The 18,745-nt window shown below is 40.8% G+C and overlaps 2 protein-coding genes across 2 annotated transcripts in view; one reads left to right on the forward strand and one right to left on the reverse strand.

Moving 5' to 3' along the window:
* LOC119411476 (alpha-2-macroglobulin-like protein 1) overlaps positions 1–18,745 on the forward strand; it is a 670,820-nt gene that overhangs the window by 289,283 nt on the left and 362,792 nt on the right. The gene's annotated exons all lie outside the window — the stretch shown is intronic.
* The window catches only part of LOC119410477 (coatomer subunit delta), a 27,532-nt gene continuing 11,957 nt past the window's right edge, over positions 3,171–18,745 (reverse strand). The window contains exons 5-11 of the mRNA XM_037677358.1: positions 18,589–18,704; positions 18,316–18,477; positions 16,758–16,923; positions 13,806–13,953; positions 12,844–12,952; positions 12,172–12,376; positions 3,171–4,632 (exon numbers count right to left, since the gene is read on the reverse strand). Coding sequence (XP_037533286.1) covers positions 4,543–4,632; positions 12,172–12,376; positions 12,844–12,952; positions 13,806–13,953; positions 16,758–16,923; positions 18,316–18,477; positions 18,589–18,704 — 996 coding nt within the window. The 3' untranslated portion in view covers positions 3,171–4,542. The remainder of the gene's footprint in view (positions 4,633–12,171; positions 12,377–12,843; positions 12,953–13,805; positions 13,954–16,757; positions 16,924–18,315; positions 18,478–18,588; positions 18,705–18,745) is intronic.

Below are 18,745 nucleotides of genomic sequence, written 5' to 3' on the forward strand. Positions count from 1 at the left end.
GCTGTATATGGCCCATTTATTCTGTTACATGCTGTATATGGCCTGTTTGTTCTGTTACAGAACAAACAGGCATGTTGCTTTGGTGGTCATCTAGCATTTTTAGATTTGAATTCAGAATATGTTGTGCATCACTGTCAGGTACCACCACACTAAACTTCAGCTCAATATATTTTCAAATAGCTAAGTTATCATATTTTTTTCCTTTTTAGCTAAGGCTGCCATATTGGATTTTTCATTTGCATTAGGAAAGTACAACAACTTGCTCTCAGCTACCACATACCAAATTTTAGCTCAATATCTCAAAGAATGACTGAGCTATAGTCAATTTTGAGTTTTCTGAGGTAGCTGTGGCAGCCATCTTGAACACAAATGGCTCCAAAAGTTAATCAGTGCTTTGTTCAATGACCTCACCACTATAGGTCATGTGACTGTGGCAGTTAGAAGCTGTTCAACGTTCTGTCAGTGTTTTTCATTGAGAAAAATGGTGTCTTTGTTTGCAAATTATGTTGCCATGGTAACCTGAAATGCCAATAAAATTAATTTGTTTTGAAATAACATTTGTGGGTGGGTTTGTGTGTGGGAGAGTATTGCGGTTCAGGCCACATTAAAGTTGACGGAAGAGTAAGACCCTTTTCAGGTGAATAATAATGTGTCTTCAGGCGGTCCCCTATGATCGTAACCTTCCCAGTGACGGACAGGCCTTCAGATTTTCTGGGGCAATTCTTGAGTTACTGATATTGACAGAATGTGGACATAAAAGAAAATTTCCCCAACTCAAAGACAGCACAGATTGAATGCAGCAACAAACCATTATATTCACATTCAAGTTAAGATGTTGCACAGCTACAAGTTACAGAGAATCGGTGCTCATATTTACAGCACAGCTTAAACAAAGCTATGAGGAAACACGTGGGATAAGACAAAAATACATGAAGTGAATCAGAAGTGAGAGCACACTTGAAAAACAGGTTTCCTAAATCAGTGGTCGCACTAAGAACTGAGATGACGTTTGACATGCACTTGGGACTGAAGTCAAAGTAGTTCAGAGAAGGACACATGTATGGTAACAAAGAAACAGCCAAAGGCCTGAGCACAGCTGCAGAAGTCCTGGACATAAGAAGAACCGTCTACAGCCGCCAGGCAGACTCGGCGCACAGCTGTATAATCTTTCCTTTGGGTGATACCACCAGTTTCAGAATGCTTCTTGGAACCTAGCTGCCCAAAATTCCAAGCAAGATGATCAGAGCCGAAGATCTGAAGTCGACCAACTGCAGATGATTGGACAGGAACGATGACACTACAGCAGTGGTAGCTTCTCCCGCCATTTTCTTCAGGTACACCACCTGATCTTGGGCTGATAGAGGCATGTTTCCAGAAGAGGTCGTGTGATGAAAGAATACAGAGAAGGCTAGATGGAGCTAACCAAATGAAGCTTGTTTTGATAAGGGTTCATTACTCGAAGCATCTGAACAGTCCTTTTCAGCACCATCTGGGGACCTGAAGTATAAAAAGCAGCTGGACTCTACAACCTGAAATGCTTCAACCTGATGTCTTCTAATGACAGCGGTCAACTCAACTTCGCCGAGTGACGTGCAACATTTCTGTCCAACATTGGGCTGTCGTGGTATTTTTTGTGGGAGGTAGTTTTTGAAGAATAAATAAACTAGTTTAAACGTGTGCCGTGTCGTAATGACACTTTGTGTGTGACTTGATTTATGTAAACCGTTTTTTTAACAATCATGTCTAGTTCGCAATACCAGTTTGGGATGGTGCTTGTGCTGCAAGATCCCAGCCTCCATGACTTTTTGTTAGTAATTATTACCCAGTTTGTTTACTGTGAGATCATATTGTAATTTATGTACATATTAAAGTTTTATTTTTCTTGTGGTAGAAGTGCTCATGAGCTCCTGTACCTTCATCCAGACCTGAGAAGAGAGGGGAGCCCACAAAACCAGACCTGACAATGGTTGTTAATGGTGACGCCTGATTTGAGCCTGGTGTTGGGATCAGAAGGTGCATAAAGCTGCTCTGGAGAGAAATAGGCCTGAGCTGCTTTAAAATGTAAACAAACTTAATATTTTGATGAGTATTTTAGTTTTGAAACAGGCAAATATTTCAATACAAGGATACTTAAAGGATTACTAAGTTATTAAGTAACCGATGGGTGGATGGATGGATGCAACTTTTCTATAGGAACCGCAATAAACCCCAAGCTGATGGTGGCTCAGTTGGCAGAGCTGTTGCCTCTCAGTGAGGTTGCCGGATCAAATCCCAGCCCGGAGCCTTTCTGAGAGGAGTTTGCATGTTCTCTAAGTGCTGCGTGGGTTTTGTCTGGATACTCCAGTTTCCTCCCACAGACCAAAAACATGCATGTTAGACTGACAGGTAACTGTCTCTAGGTGTGAGAGTGAATGGTTGGTTGTTTTTGTGTCCCAGTGATGGACTGGAGACCAGTCCAGGGTGTCTCCTGCCTCTTGCAGTTACTTGACATGAGCACCAGTGACCCAAAAAGGCAGAAGCGGGTAAAGACAATGAATGGATGGTTTTGAAATACTGACAAAGTAAAAAAGTATCTACATATACATTTTTACAGCAGCGTTCTGACCTTTTAGCTGTGGATCAGATTGTGTTCAAAGGTCGACATCAAAACTGAGACATGACGTTCAAATCCTCACCGCAAACAATAATCCAGAGTTTACAGCTCAGATCACAGTTAATCATGAAGTACCTGCCAGAGCAGCGCAGCATTGTTTCAGTAGGTAAAAGGTTTTGATGGGAGTGCTTCGTGCAGAGGACTCTTCATTCTTCTTAAAGCTGGTCGTGTTCCAGCTGTTCACAAGATGAAACACTTTGCATCATTTGCAAAGACTGCAGCACAAAACAAACGCTTTTTGTAAAATTGTTCAAATTGATCAAAAACTTGGAAGTAAACTGATTTGCAAGAAAAACATGGCTATACTACCCAAATCATAAAAGGTTTGAAACCTTCAGTGAAAAGTATTTAGACAAATAAATAAATAAATCATGTTGGGTATGGTTGCCATGGTGAGGTCACCCAGGGAACCTCTGTTATCACGACATGAGAAATCATGAATTTAAACCTTTTCTTCTGTTATTTACATACATCCCACCACTGCTGCTCCTTTGAAGACAAAAGTCAATACAATGTGTCCTTTTCAATATTACATTTTATTCCATTTAAGCTTCCTTTGTCCAGGTTGTACAGTGGAATGTTAAGATTCCCCTTCAAGAATTAAAAAAAGAAACAATCTGACCCCACATCCACACTTCAATTGTAATCTGGGGAAATAAAAGAGGGGAAAGGATAACAAACGTGACTTTTTGAATAATGCTGATTCACTCTGACACTAAGTAAAGGATGACTGGGTGGATGGATGCCACGTTACTATAGGAACCTCAGTAAAACCCGAGCTGATGGAGCAGATTTACAGGCAGACTCGCACCTGGGAGTTCTGGACTCGAATGACAGCTCAATTGTTTTGGAGGCTCCTTTAAAAGTTCTTATTTTCATTTTCTGCCTTTTCAGAATTTCTCTTTGAACTAAAATCAACCCGTCAAGGAGGAGCGGTTCTAAAGGTGTTCCCAAAAAACATGACAAACGTCAACAGATGCAAGACGTTAAATGGTTTTACTGGTAGATAAGCTTGTCCTTCAGTTGACAATCCCTTACAAAGCGTGCACTTCACCATTAAACTTCAACCTGCAGATGATTAATAATTAACGATTAATTAAAAAGCAAAGAACGGAAAAAATAATTTCAAAACAAAGAGCTGAGACTTGCAGACTGAACAAATTGGGCCAAGTTTGGTGTTCCCCCAACAAAGAACAGATTTCTACAAAAACTGAAAAATCTAAATATGCTTGGAAGGAAAAAAAAGATGTGAATTGAGATATTAAAAACAAGTCAAGGTTTTAACAAAAGCAGCACGACGTGCACAGAGGAGTCAGGACTAACTTTAACAAAGAACCAAGAAAGTAAGGAAACAATGGGTGAACAAGTGGCAGAAGCAGCCAGGCTGTGGACTTGCATCCATTCTAAACTCCCTGCTCCGACTCTGGTGGAGACCCGGGCCTCAGGTCCTGCTCCTCTACCTCCTGGCAGGATTTACTGATGGAGGCTGCTGGTCCCTCCTCCACCCCCACAGTCATCCTCTACTTAGCCTCCAGTCTTTACAGTTCTGAACAGCATCATCAGCTGAGCTTTCATTTCTGTATATTTGCAGTTTTTATTCATGTTCAAATTACACTCTTTACATATACATATATATATACATACATACATTATATATGTAATATATATATGTAATATGTATATATATATGATCCTCTCATACAAACATAAATACACCACCGCTGCTCTTCTCCACCATGGAGGAAGCTCTGCCAGAAGGCAAACAGTCCTGACGATGTACAGTCTAATAGCAAACAGGGGCGGCAGGCAGAAATCTTCAATCTTCTCCATAGCATAGATTTGGACATTGTGATTTTTTATTTTTTTATTTAGTTATTTTCATCCAACATCTACTCAATGACGTATTTGTCGACAACAAAGGAGGTTTCTGTAGAGAATTTAACAGAGCTGTCGCCATCTACATGAGTCACTTTGGTCACCTGGAAAACAACAAGAAAAAAAAGATTTGTCATCTTCACTTCTTCAATTCACGATCCTGTTAACGAGAAAACATGTTCCTACCTTTATACTGTTCTCATTGTAAACAGATGCATTTTATTCATTTTCACTGACTGGACTTTAACCACACAGGAAGTTTGTACGTCAGTGTCACAATACAGTGAATACAGCTGCAGCTACAAAATTTAGAACACTGAAAAAGTTCAATTTTTCCCAATAATTTCAGAAAGTGAAACTCATACATACTGTAATTGTCAGTCTATAGACCTCACCCAAATATAAGCTTCGCACAGCAAATTAAAAAATAATAATTATATATAACACATAAGCTGCAGGTGTTCATGTTGTAACATGCCAGGCAGCTCACAGCTGAGATGTGCAGCTCTGGTGGTAGATCAAGAATCAACCACCAGACGGCGTCTTACAGACTTGTTTTGTACTGTTCAACATGCAGAGTGTACCCCACTGGTTGTCATGACAACTACCTCCCTCACTCATGGTTACTCTACTGAATGTTCCAACACAAACTAACACATAATGAACATAAACTAACAAGAACGGAGTAATCACTAAAATAATGATGAACAGGTAATTGAAGTTATTAACAATGAACATAAATTCTACCCATAATCCCTCCCTGAGGCCATGTGACCAGCCGTCAACCACAATGAGCCAATGAGGTATTCCCACTGAGTCATGTGGCATGAGGCGTATTTTTGCTAACGTTAAATCTACTGACTAATCATGGTGGCTACCTGGCAGCGTCTGTACGTGCTGTGAGAGAAACAAAACTAGCAGGACTTGATGCAAGTTTGTAAAAGATAAAAGCAGCAGCAGACTGAAACATTTATTTATTGCTGTACTTCCATTTTGACTTAAATGAGATATTCAGGGTGAATATTTCAAGTGTAAATGTATTTACACGCGTTGGTAAGATTTTTTAATCTTCTTGCTGCTGTTTATGACTGAAAACTGAGGTAAATCTGAATTTATTACTACTGTCATTTGTTTATGGCTCAGCAATCAAGATTAAATAATAATACAGTCTGCAGAGCTCGATGTACAAACTCAAACTTTACATTATAGATAATGTAAAGTTTGAGTTTCTTACTGAGTTTCTAACAAAGATTCCATTCAGTTTTCCAATCCATAAAAATTATTTTACAGTATTTAGATTGTGCTGTGACGGTTAAAAATAATTCAGTGACAGAGGGTTTTAATTAAATCATCCTCAAACCTCACACATAAATAAAATGCATAAATCAAATACAACTGACACTAATGTTACTTTGATTGCAGCAGGTTATCAGAAAGTGTAGATTACTTAACTATATTACATAATTTTATAATATCCAATGAAGTACACTTGAAAATTTATTAAGGCATAACAATGAACAAAAACCATTTTATTCTTCTTCCTTTCAGTAAATGTCAGAGTCCGACGTTGGACAGCTTCGTCCAAACGGCTCCAGGATGTTGGTTGTGCAGCAGCTGAGTTCACAAACAGCATTTTAAATGTGATCTTCACAGACATGCAGCTGCTGTCCTGGTGGAAGATGAAGGATCCACAAGATCATCTCCACCTTCAATACAAATCATGTCCTTCCTTCCAGATCCTACTTTGTAAATTCCATTCATTTTCCAATCCATAAAAGTTATTTTACAGCATTTAGATTTTTATGTGATGTTTAAAAATAATTCAAATTAAGCAATAAAATATTTTAAAAAGAGGAATTAAATGGGATGTTTATTTATTTATGTATTTTGTTTATTAAATGTTCTTTATTCCTGTATTTGTATCACTCATAAAATGAGTATGGTAGTTACTGCAGAACTTGACAAATTTTGTTTTTGATTACCCGATTAATGGCCAAAAGATGTTAGCATTGCTTTTATTTTACATTTTATTGTTGGATGTAAGTGGCACCCTGTGTACATAATTTCACTCCACCACATGTACCACAAGGTGCGAATGACAAAGAATCTGACTCTGATTACTAAAATATTCGTTTACAACAGCCCTAAGTATGATTATTTAATTGTTTATTTGTGTGTTACTGCTGCAAATAAGTATTTGAACAGCAGTGAAAAAGTAGTTTTTGTTTGCAGTTACAGAGGTCAAATGTTTCCTGTAGTTCTTCACCAGGTTCACTGCAGCAGGATTCTGGCTCATTCCTCCACAGATCTTCTCTAGATCACCAGGTTTCTGGGCTGTTGCTGATAAACACGGAGTTTGAGCTCCCTCCAAAGATTTTCTATAGGGTTTAGATCTGGAGACTGGCTGGACCACTCCAGAACCTTGATCTGCTTCTTACGGAGCCACTCCTTGGTTCTCCTGGCTGTGTGCTTCAGGTCATTGTGATGTTGGAAGACCCAGCCACGTCCCATCTTCAATGTTCTAACTGAGGGGAGGAGGTTGTTCCCCAAAATCTCTCACTACATGGCCCCGGTCATCCTCTCCTTAATACAGTGCAGTCGTCCTGTCCCATGTGCAGAAAAACACCCCCAAAGCATGATGCTTCCACCCCCATGCTTCACAGTAGGGATGGTGTTTTGGGATGGTACTCATCATTCTTCATCCTCCAAACACGGCGAGTGGAATTAAGACCAAAAAGTTCTAAGCTGGTCTCATCTGACCACAGAACTTTCTCCCATGTCTCCTCTGGATCATCCGAATGGTCATGGTCAAACTTGAGACGGGCCTGGACGTGCGCTGATTTAAGCAGGGGAACCTTCCGTGCCATGCATGATTTAAACTATGACGTCTTAGTGTATTACCCACAGTAACCATGGAAACAGTGGTGTCAGCTCTCTTCAGGTCATGGACCAGCTCCTCCCATGTAGTTCTGGGCTGATTCCTCACCTTTCTTAGGATCATCGATACGCCACGAGGTGAGATCTTGCATGGAGCCCCAGGCCGAGAGAGATTGACAGTCATGTTTAGCTTCTTCCATTTTCTAATAATTGCTCCAATAGTTGATCTTTCTTCACCAAGCTGCTTGGCAATTGCTCCGTAGTCCTTTCCAGCCTTGTGGAGGTCTACAAGTTTGTATCTGGTGTCTCTGGACAGCTCTTTGGTCTTAGTCATGTTAGTAGTTGGAGTCTTACTGATTGTGTGGGGTGGACAGGTGTCTTTATGCAGCTAACAACCTCAAACAGGTGCTTCTAATTTAGAATAATGATAAGTGGAGTGGAGGTGGACTTTTTAGAGGCGGACTAACAGGTCTTTGAGGGCCATAATTGTTGCTGACTGGCAGCTGTTCAAATACTTATTTTCCTCACTGTATGAGCACCCGGGTGTGATGAAGCCAAATGTTTTGGCGGCTGGAAGCTTGTTAGCTCGTCATTAAAAAATTTTAAAATCCATAAATTAGCTGCAGCGTTGTATAAGCTGTGGGGGTCAAAGCCTGTGAAAAAAGTAGCTGCTTATAGACCAGAAAGTACGGTAGATTCATTACACAGTAAAATATTTCAATATTTCTTGTAGTTTTGATGATTATTGTTTTATAGATGAACTAAATTCACATTTTACCATTTTAAAAGAATCTATACAAGTTTCACTTTCTGAAATGACTGACAAAAAAATCAGAACACTTTCAGAACAGTTTTTTTTAATGTACCCGTTTATATTTGAACTTTAAAATTTGTGTGCTACAGTTTTAAAATGTGCCGATTAAAACAGATTATTCACTAAAAGTCAGCAGTTGACCTGAACTGATTCAGAAGAGACTTTTTTTTTACTTTAATAGATCTATAAACAATATTATATAAATATTTCTGGACTGACTAAACAGAAAAGGCTTTGGGCAACAGTTTTTAGATGATAAACTTTGAATTGTTGAATCACATCACCAGTCTGTCTTTTAAAGGGTTTGATCTTCCAGGGACAGACATGAGGACATTTTGCAAGTTGTCCAGCAATCTGACAAAATCTGGACGGTCGCCAAAACGTTTGGTCGTCTGCGACCTTTACAATAAAGACGACGAAAATCTGAAGAAAAACGTCATTTAAGTATCTGAAGAAGTCAAGTCTGGACAGATTCTTCTTGTTGAAACGTTTCACCTTTTATCTAAAGTACTTCTTCAGTCTGAGGAGCTGCAACTAACTCAGTCTTATTTATAAATAACACCTCCTTTTGACACCACCTGGTCCTCCTCCATCATGTGAACAGCTCGTTCTGGATGTCAACAACACACTGGTTGATCCACTATGAGAAGGTGTTATTTATAAGACTGAGTTTGTTGCAGCTCCTCAGACTGAAGAAGTACTTTGGATAAAAGAGGAAACGTTTCAACAACAAGAATCCATCCAGAGGACCTGACCTATTTTTCTATCAGGATAACTGAAGTATTTCATTATATGCAAACATTATTATATACACATGTTCTCAGTCAGCCATCTTGTGGACTGCTTGGAGCTCCTGAGGGGCAGGCTCTTTCAGGAGCTGCTGGAGTGGGACTTCCTCGTTCTCCTCTTCAGACTTTGCGAGAGGCACCCACAGTGTATTTACAGCAGATTAAAGCAGAAAAACGTTTCCGTTTCTGCCCGTTTCACCGTGAGACACTTAGGAAGAGTGCGCTCCCACCGCGGCGGTGCCGTCTCCTTTGAGGACCAGAAATTTAGTCACGCGCACAAGTTGTACATTTCTTTACGATGCTCGGAACACGTTAACGTTTAGTACGATGCTACACTTTAGATACAGACGTGCTGAGGAGGTCGGGAGTGTGGTGCAGGAGGAGGGGTGATGGTGATTCAATTCTGGTCTCTCCTCCAGCTGCAGTGAACTGGTCACACGCCAACAAACACATTTAGTACGTTTTTTAAAGGATGACGTCATCACCCACCGTGTATCAAACAGAGAACTGCTCTGCTCCAATTGGGTCAATTTTTGAACAGTGTGGGGGGTGGGGGTGGGATGGATCGCTACATCTAAATTTTCAGCTAACACATCTGTATTGTGCGCAGCTAGCTTAGTGCTACAGTGCCGGCAGTTGTCGACGGGTGGGAGCAGCTCAGTAGGCAGGGTGCTCAGTTCTGTTGACAGGGTGGGGCACCCTGCTTGTATAAGGGTGGGGGGAAACACTATATCCAGATCTTTTTGCACGACCTGGTTTAGTTTGTAACCATGTTCTTAACTGCACAACATCTGTTAGTGATGGTATAGGCCAGGGCTATTCAGCTGGCGGCCCACGGGCCAGAACTTCAGTCCAGCCCAGCAATGACTTGATTAAAAAAAAATTTAAATGAAGAAAAATTTTGAATTTTTAATGACAATCCTTTTATATAATAATAATAATAATAATAATAATAATAATAATAACAATAATAATAATAATAATAATAAATAATAATAATAATAATAATGTGTTATGTATTATCATTGTATGGTCCCATACAATGGTGCACTTGGATCTCTACATTTAACCCATCCATCACCAGGTGGAGCAGTGGGCAGCCATTGAAAGTGCCCGGGCAGCAATTGGGGATAAAGTGTGCTGCTCAGAGACACCACATCATGTGCAATGACTGGGGATCGAACCTGGGACTTCTCGGGTCCCGAGTTGGCTGCCCTGCCTCTACCCCATCTCGACCCCTTTGATCTCAGTGGACTCAAGAAATGCTCAAATGTTAAAATAAACTGTGTTTTTGTCATCGAGACTGTCGATCATGTTTGTCTGATTTGCCTGAATTATCACGTCATGTTTTTATTGTCCAAGAACTTTTTGTGACCAAAAAGGTCATAATGGACCGGTGTTGTGCCAAAAAAACAGCGGGCTGCCAAATGGCGGCCGCGGGAATGTGCACGGGAGGACTTTAACAAGATCAACACTTAAAAACTATTATTTATTTGCTCAAAATTATATTAAATGTGTGTCTCAGTCTAACATTTGCTTAATAAATGCACTTTAATGGTCAAATCAGCTGCATTTTGCCGGGGCAGTGCAGCTGTTTCGACGGTTCCAAGCAACGAGCAGAATGAAGGTGGGAGACTACGGCAGGCCGATTGTGTCATTAATAGCTGGTGAAGATTCTCAGTCATCCAGGACATAGTAAATTCAAAAAAGTTTAAGAAAAAAAACAACAAAATATAAAGTGAAGTATAATAAATAAAGTCCAGTTTTTCTCTTGAACTTTTGATTCTTTCATTTTAGCAACGTTTATTTATTACATGATACAACAGCATGCCTCAGCACTATTACTACTCTGCTGCCATCAAGTGGCTGAAAGTGGTACTGCTCTTTTTTCTCCGGTCATCTCTCAGCCAAAACATGGTTTATAAATATGGGGAAAAAAAAAATCCATAAACACGTCGCTTTGGCCTATAAGTCGCAGGACAAGTAAATTATGCAAAGAAACTGCAACTTATAGGCAGAAAAATACAGATATATATTTATATATGCACATTTTTTTTGCTATTATATAACTTTGTTATATTAAAAATATAGCGTAGTCTCATGTTTGTTTATATTGTTTCACATCAGAATATCACTACTTTTATGACAAGGAATTAAATCTAGAAATGTAATTTCTTTGAATTACAATTCTGGGTTCTGTTTATTGTCTTTATGAGTCAATGCAGCACAATAAATTAATTTAAAAAGTATCAGATCATTGTAATACTTGTTTAATTTGCATACTGACTAATTGCTGGATGTCCGGCCCCTGAGTTGCTGGTTTTCAGTAACTGTGGCCCCCGGAGCAGTTCAGTTGAAGAGCCCTGGTATAGGCACTTTGACAGCGGACTTTCTTTAGTGTGTGACTTCTGAATGGGTCGAGGTGGAGATCAGGGCTGAAGGCAGCCCTCCATGATGTGCTCGTGTGCTACCAACTGCAGTGGTAAAGTCACAACACATGAAAACGTGAGCCAGCTCTGTGGCTCAAAGATGTGATTTGTGAGGACGTACTGCTCCCAGACTTAAAGACTTTAACACATTCATCCCAAAAAAGAAACTGACCACTGTTAAATTTAGGTAAAACACCTGGTGGCTACAGAGATGATCTAAACTGGCTTCATTTGCTATGAAGGAGACATCGGCCATGTTTACGGTGCAGTTCTTCAGTTGTGCTTCACGAAGCCGGCTTCATTTCTGAAAGCTCATGACTACAGGGTGGAGATGACTTTTAGTCAGCCGGTAGCTTAAAAACTCATTTACCTCAACGGTGGACTGGTCTTTGAAGACATTTTGTAAAACCCTTTTGTGAAAGTACCTTATGTGAACTGAGCTAATTGTTAGATGTCGGTGCCAAGTGCATCAGTCTGCTGGGAGCTGAATAAACGACTCGACATGCTGCACAGATGGACCGATCGATTCAGTGCCATCAACGTAAATAGTTCATCTTTGTCACAATTTATTAACAGACTAACTTGAAGTGTTGCTGCGAAAATGAGTAATTGTCAAAAGTAAAACGTATAACGACCTCCGAGTTTTACTCAACTCTTAATTTGACCCCAACCTAAGTAGCCAGATCTCCACAGTTCATCTTTTATCAACCTGATGGAGCCGTCATCAGTACCCACCTCGATGTCACAGAAGTTACGCTTGGACACGAAGGACACGTTGACGGGGAAGAAATCATGAGGCTGCCCAGCGATGCTGAACTCCAGGCTGCCAGTTTTGTTGTTGGCATCGATGACAGGTAGGCACCACTCCAGGATGTTCCGCCGGCTGTCGTGCTTGTACTCTCCGTCCAGGTCACCAATTACAGGAGCTCCCACACCAGATCTGCAGAGGAGGAAGGGTCAGTACAGGCAGCATACAGGAACTTCAGGTCAAAGTAAGGTGGTAACAGGTGGACATGTGTTACAACACGGCCAAGACTGAGCTGCTCGTTTCTTTTCTGCATCATTAGAGCATCCAGATGTTTACCTGGAGCTCTACATACTGATCTCTAGTTTTCAGTACGCATAACCAGCAAATACATTTACATTAGCTGCACAACTATAGTGGGAAAACAGAAACAAATATTAATCTGACGTTAACTGACATTTACAAGCAACTTATCCTGCAGCGCCCCCAACAGGTGACCTCACGTAAATTACTTTATTTGCTTTAGACGTCTTATTAAGAAGTTATTTAAGAATTTTATTAAGACATTACACTGGTTTGGGTTACTCATGAATACAAATCCTGGCCATGCCCAGAACTGAACACATTTCCAGCAGATCCATTTGCTGGGCAGATGCACTTACGGTATAGGGATGCTGATGACGACGTTGTTCAGCTCCAGGCTGTCCTTCTGCAGCTCATACTCGATGTTGACATCACAGCCAGTGGCGCTCTCTGAAGGCCAGCAGTTTACTGAGACACACACAATAATCCAGGTGAGAGCAGCTACACCCTGTTCTGTGCTCCTGCACCAAGAACTGTGCAAAAATAATGTGAACCAATAAGGATGCTGCTGACTCTGCACAACGAACAACTAAACAAATCTGAGAGCTTAAAGTTATACTCTCTCTCTCTATATATATATATATCTAAGGATTTTAAAAGAGGTCAACTAACTCAGCTCCTTCTTAAGGAACCATTCCAACTCCTTAATGTGTTTAGTGATTAGAAAGCAAACTGATCTCTTTTGGACCATTATTTGGACTAAACATGACATCTAAAGCAGGACTAGCCAACTAAACTGCTCAGGGGGTGGACATCCAGCAGTTAATGTCAGTAAGTTTGTTTTATGGTTTAAAATCTAGTTTTATTAAAAATAAACCCATTGGTGGGCCAAACTGAGCTCACCTGTGGGCCTCATTTGGCCCCGGGGCCGCCAGTTGAATAGGCCTGATCTAAAGTAATCGTCAACAAAGTCCACGCTCAATAATCCAGGTATACAATCCATTTTTCTGTCAGGCCATCTGACTATAACTGGTTTGTTCCACTTTGGAGTAGCTGTTGGGGGAAGAATCAGTTTTGTGTGGTGTGTTTCCTTGACTGAAGAAGCCTTCCGGATGGAAGGTGAATCGTTTCAGCACAAACAAAAGAAACTGTCCAGATGACCCGACTGAAAAATGTTTAAAGTCGTCGTCCTTTGCTGTGAAGAATACTAGTTCTAACTAACGGAAGATTAGCCCAGATAATCCCATACTTGCAGTTCCAGCACCTGCAGCATCACAACAGTCACACAGATTATGTAAACGGGTCATATTTTTTAACGCACTGGTTAGAGGTATGAGGGTCTCGTCTGTGGTCTGCAGCCTCCACTTGAGCACACCAACATCGTTATTGAGAGGAAAGGACTTCTCTGGGTTCTTCAGGCCAATCACTGACTCGGCTGTGAAAAACTTCTTATCCACATTGGGATGTGTCTGTCAACAAAAACAATTAATTAGTTTACGTCAGAGTTGAGAAAAAGTGAAACATTTAATCTGAAGACACCAATAAAGCCACAGGTAGATCGTGCAGAGTCTTCAGATTTAATACGCAGTAAGAATGTGCGATATAAACTGTACACGGTAGAAACGATAGACATTTAGCCTACGATAGAGATCTGACTTCTACCGGCTAACCGCAGTAATGCTGTGTCTGATGTAAAATCAGAGTTGTCTGATTTAATCGTTACTTTTTTTTGTTGAAAACTGTGCGCAAGTGGTGTTCAAGTCTTTTCTTCGAGGGTTAAGTAGTGAAGCTACAAGCTAACTACGGCCGGCTTGTCGTAGAGTTGTCATATTCTAACGCATGCTCAAAACACTGTGTTCCGTCAAAAGTTTTTTCGGTCGAAAGTTAAAGTAAGCGTTGGTCAGTTTTAGAGAAACCTGCTCTCTGGTCTGTGAAAGGAACGCTGTGTTGTGTGATTTTACTGCGAGACCCTCTGGTCAAAGCCACAGACTCATTTTGTGTCATCTCTCCATTAAAGCAGGAGGCGGCGCCCACTAGACGTTTGGAGGGTGAAGTGTTTCAGTTGCTGCTCTGTTGCTGTTCATTTAAGTGAGAAGACTGGAAACTGTTGAGTTAACAACATATTCTTTTGTTTAAAACATAAGGCTAAAACTACATTTGATCTTTTGCACTACAAGAAAGAAGCCTAATACTTTTTATCATTCATTCAACCTTTATTTACTTATTTATTTTTTAATACTTGATTTGTTTATTATTTAAAAACTCTCTGGACCTAGTAGTGGAATTTTCTTAATTCAAAATATATGATGGCAAAAGGACACGCTATGCTTTTTTAAAATTCCTATTGCAAGTTTTATACAAAAAACATATTGTGATATATGTCGTTATGGCCACCCTTCACAGTACATATCGTGATATGAATTTTATGCCATATCGCACATTCCTAATATGCAGTATGTCAGACAATTCCAGGGATGTGATATAGGAGAGAAAACAGTAAGACCAGGGGTGTGGGGGCTGCCAGAGGCCCCCACTGGGTTCCAGTGGAGTCAACTCTTTGAATCAGAGCCAGACAAACGTCTTCACAAACAAGAAACACTTCATAAAACTGTGTTTACATTACTCTGCCGTGCTTTATTTTTGTCAGCGGGGGTCGGGGGTACGTGACATGTCTGAGTTGTGCACTGTAGTTTATTTCAAGTGGGGGTTCATCGTGAGGCAAACAAAGCACCACCTCTAGCATTTTAGATAGCACACCTGTTTTGCGCGCCATTAGCGTAGTGCTACGTCAGTGCCGGCAGCTGTTGACGGGGGGTGGTTCAGTAGGTGGGGCGGGGCGCTTGTATAATAGTAGGGGAAACAGTGAAACTGCACACACTTTATTCCACACTGTCACGTTACTGCACAGGTCTTCAGTTAGAGCTTGGACAAATCATTGTTTCTGTTAAGAACTGTTACAAGTTAAGAGTCCCCCCCTCCCCCCACGCCATTTCATTTTGACTACCGGGTCATACGGTCCTCATGTCTACTTCTAATCAGGGCACTCAAGCACATTTGGGCTTTTCATCAGTTCTTTCTGGGGCTGGAGCATGCTCAGATCATCAGTGCTTCCTGGTAGTCTTTAAAACGTCTTCAGTTGATCCAAAATGCTGCTGCCAGAGTCTTAACTGGAGTTACTGGGAGAGATCATATCTCTCCAGTTTTAGTTTCTCTCCATTGGCTCCCTGTCAAATCCAGAATAGAATTCAAAATCTTACTTCTAACCTACAAAGCTCTCAACAACCTAGCTCCATCTTATATTACAGATCTTATTGTTCCATATTTTCCTAACAGAGCACTTCGCTCTCAGACTGAAGGTTTACTTGTGGATCCTAGAATTTACAAAACCAGAATGGGAGGCAGATCTTTCAGTTATCAGGCTCCTCTCTTGTGGAACCAACTTCCAGTTTCTGTCCGTGACGCTGACACATTATCCAGTTTTAAGACTGGACTTTAGAATTTCCTTTTTGATAAATCCTATAGTTAGGGTCAGCTTGGGTTTCCTGAGCTGTCCCTTAGTTAAGCTGCTATAGGCTTAGACTGCTGGAGGACAACCTGACCACACTTTTCACTCTACTACTGTCTTTACTTACTCTGCTCAACCTGTTTTGTATTTGTAATTATTTTGTTTATTCTTGACGTGTTTTTGTCTTTCAGGTACACCTGGACCTACATCTGGGCCTGCGCCTACATCTGGGCCTGCGCCTACATCTGGGCCTGCGCCTACATCTGGGCCTGCGCCTACATCTGGGCCTGCACCTACATCTGGGCCTGCACCTACATCTGGGCCTACCATTCTGTGTTTGTCTGTCTCTCCTTCCTGTCCTCTAAACCAGCTGGTCAAAGCAGATGGCCGCTTGTCCTGAGCCTGGTTCTGTTGGAGGTTTCTTACTTTCTAAAAGGGAGTTTTTCTTTCCACTGTTGCCACTGTGCTTGCTCAGGATGGGAGACTGCAACGAAGCCAAGATTCAACTTGTCTGCTGGATTCCTTAGATAGAGAATTTTACTAATTGGCTTTTATGTGAATGTTTCTGTAAAGTGCCCTGAGACAACTTTGTTGTGATTTGGTGCTATATAAACTGAACTGAACGCTGATTGGCTCTGGGTAAGAATCCGTTTAACTCACAAGCCTTAATGGAGAGATTTAATGCAAGATCCAAACGTTTGCTCTGGAGAAACTCAAAGACTTGAGATGATCTGAAAAAACTCAGAAAACGCTGCGTATTGTTCTTACCTGCAGCTGTAATCCTTTGTTGTCAGTATTGCTGACAATGAGGCGGATGCGGCCGTTCTTCTCATCAGTAACTCGGAGCGTCACCATGCCAAGAATTTCCATGTTCTGTAGGCCGCCATCCCGGCCACAGGTCAACGAGATCTTCTCCTCCACACGGAGATGTACGCTGCAAAAAAAAAAAAAAACGTGAAATAAAGATCAACCCAGAGAAGACTGACCATCTATGACCCGTCAAACCAGTCAATCATTCTGAACACGTGTGAACAGCAGCAGTAAGAAAAGGCCACCACACAGCACCTTCTAAACTTCTGGATATGAAATTAAATATTCCAGGTTTAAATGTTTCTTCCAAGCTTGCTCTAAAGACAAAGCTAATTGTTGTAACGAATGTATAATTTTAATAAACTAATATTTATTGAAGAGAGTTTGTCAGAAACCAGAATCGCAACAGATTACTTTAAGGATCTTTTACAAAAGTTGATCTTCACCCGTGGGGAAATGTAAACTATCAAATGATGTCACTGTGTGCCCTTAGATCGATCACACTGTTCATCCACAACTGACCTAAATGAAGATCAGACAAAACACAATCTCACATTTCCTGTAATTTACAAACTTCCATGTAACTTAAAACAACTTAAAACCGTGTCGTCATCATACTTTATTCATAAGATCCTGACCCACCACAACTTATAGGAGAGGTGGAACAGAGGTTAGAGGTGGGCCTGTGATCGGACAGTCACAGGTTCAATTCTCCGAACAGACAACACCAAAATGTGGGTGGAAAAGAAGAAACAACCACACCTGCCTCCACCCTCATTGGCCCCACTATGGGCCCCTAACCCCCACCATCTGCTGCCAAACAGGACTGTTGAAAATGGGTCCTTGTGACTCATCGACCGTAGAAATAAAGATTCAATAAAATAAAATAAAAATGTAGAAACTGAACTGACAACTTGTGAACCTGATGCAGTCTGCAGCACGTTTACTCCTAAAATAACTGGTCCATGAGTTGCACCATCATCTTTTTCAAAACCAAACTAACAAAATATCTCGTCACAAAAAATTTATTTGCACATTTTAAAGTAGACAAAATATTTTAGGAATAAATTTCTTCTGAAGCTTTTTTCTGTAATGGTTTAAAGTGATGCATTTATGAGGTATGTAAATATGTTCTTGGTCCTTCTCATGTGAACACTGGATCCTCATACAAAGTCTTAAGATGTTTGACATCACATCTGTATACGATGGTTTTAATCACACTGGTTAGACGACTCAACTGGAACGACATAAAACCTTTTCATACTTTCACACCTGCATTCTACGTGTTTGAAGGATTTCTACTGTTTACATGCACTTTTTTACAAATATAATTTTATATTGTTTAGGTATGACTTTTGTAAACCATTTGTTCTGCAGATAATTTGTAACATTTAGATTCATGCTGGGTATTTCAAGCAGGTCACTAACAGCAACCAGCATCAATCTTTGACAAGACATAAGACAAGATGTTTAAAAATAATGGAGGTAATAAAATGATGACCATGACGACGTGTACCTCTCCACATTGACTGGTGGTGCCAGAACTTTCGACACATCTGAGCCTCTCTTTCCTGTAGATGGAATGATTGTTTCACCTTCAGACTTGAGCTGGTCAACAAAGTTGTCTACTTCTTTCCCTTTAGCGCCCAGTTTCAGAGCCCTGCTTGGTCCACTCGATCTGAACAAGAGAAAGGAGGAAAACAACGTTTCATCAGTTTAAACAACTGACGTTTAGTTTAAAAATGTGAAATTTAACTACAGGGGCAACAAGGATGTTTTGGAGCTGCACCTGACAGGAGTCGGTGTGATCTTGGGTTTCTCGGGTTCTACAATGGTGTCTGTGATGACGGAGCTCGAGGATACACTGCTCATTCCGGCGCTACCAAAACCACCGAAGGGTGGCACCTTCTTTCCAGAGCGCTCGGCGTCCCTTCTGGCCTGCTGCA

This window comes from Nematolebias whitei, chromosome 6 (genome assembly GCF_014905685.2).
Source record: "Nematolebias whitei isolate Nwh7 chromosome 6, NemWhi1, whole genome shotgun sequence".
Taxonomy (NCBI): domain Eukaryota; kingdom Metazoa; phylum Chordata; class Actinopteri; order Cyprinodontiformes; family Rivulidae; genus Nematolebias; species Nematolebias whitei.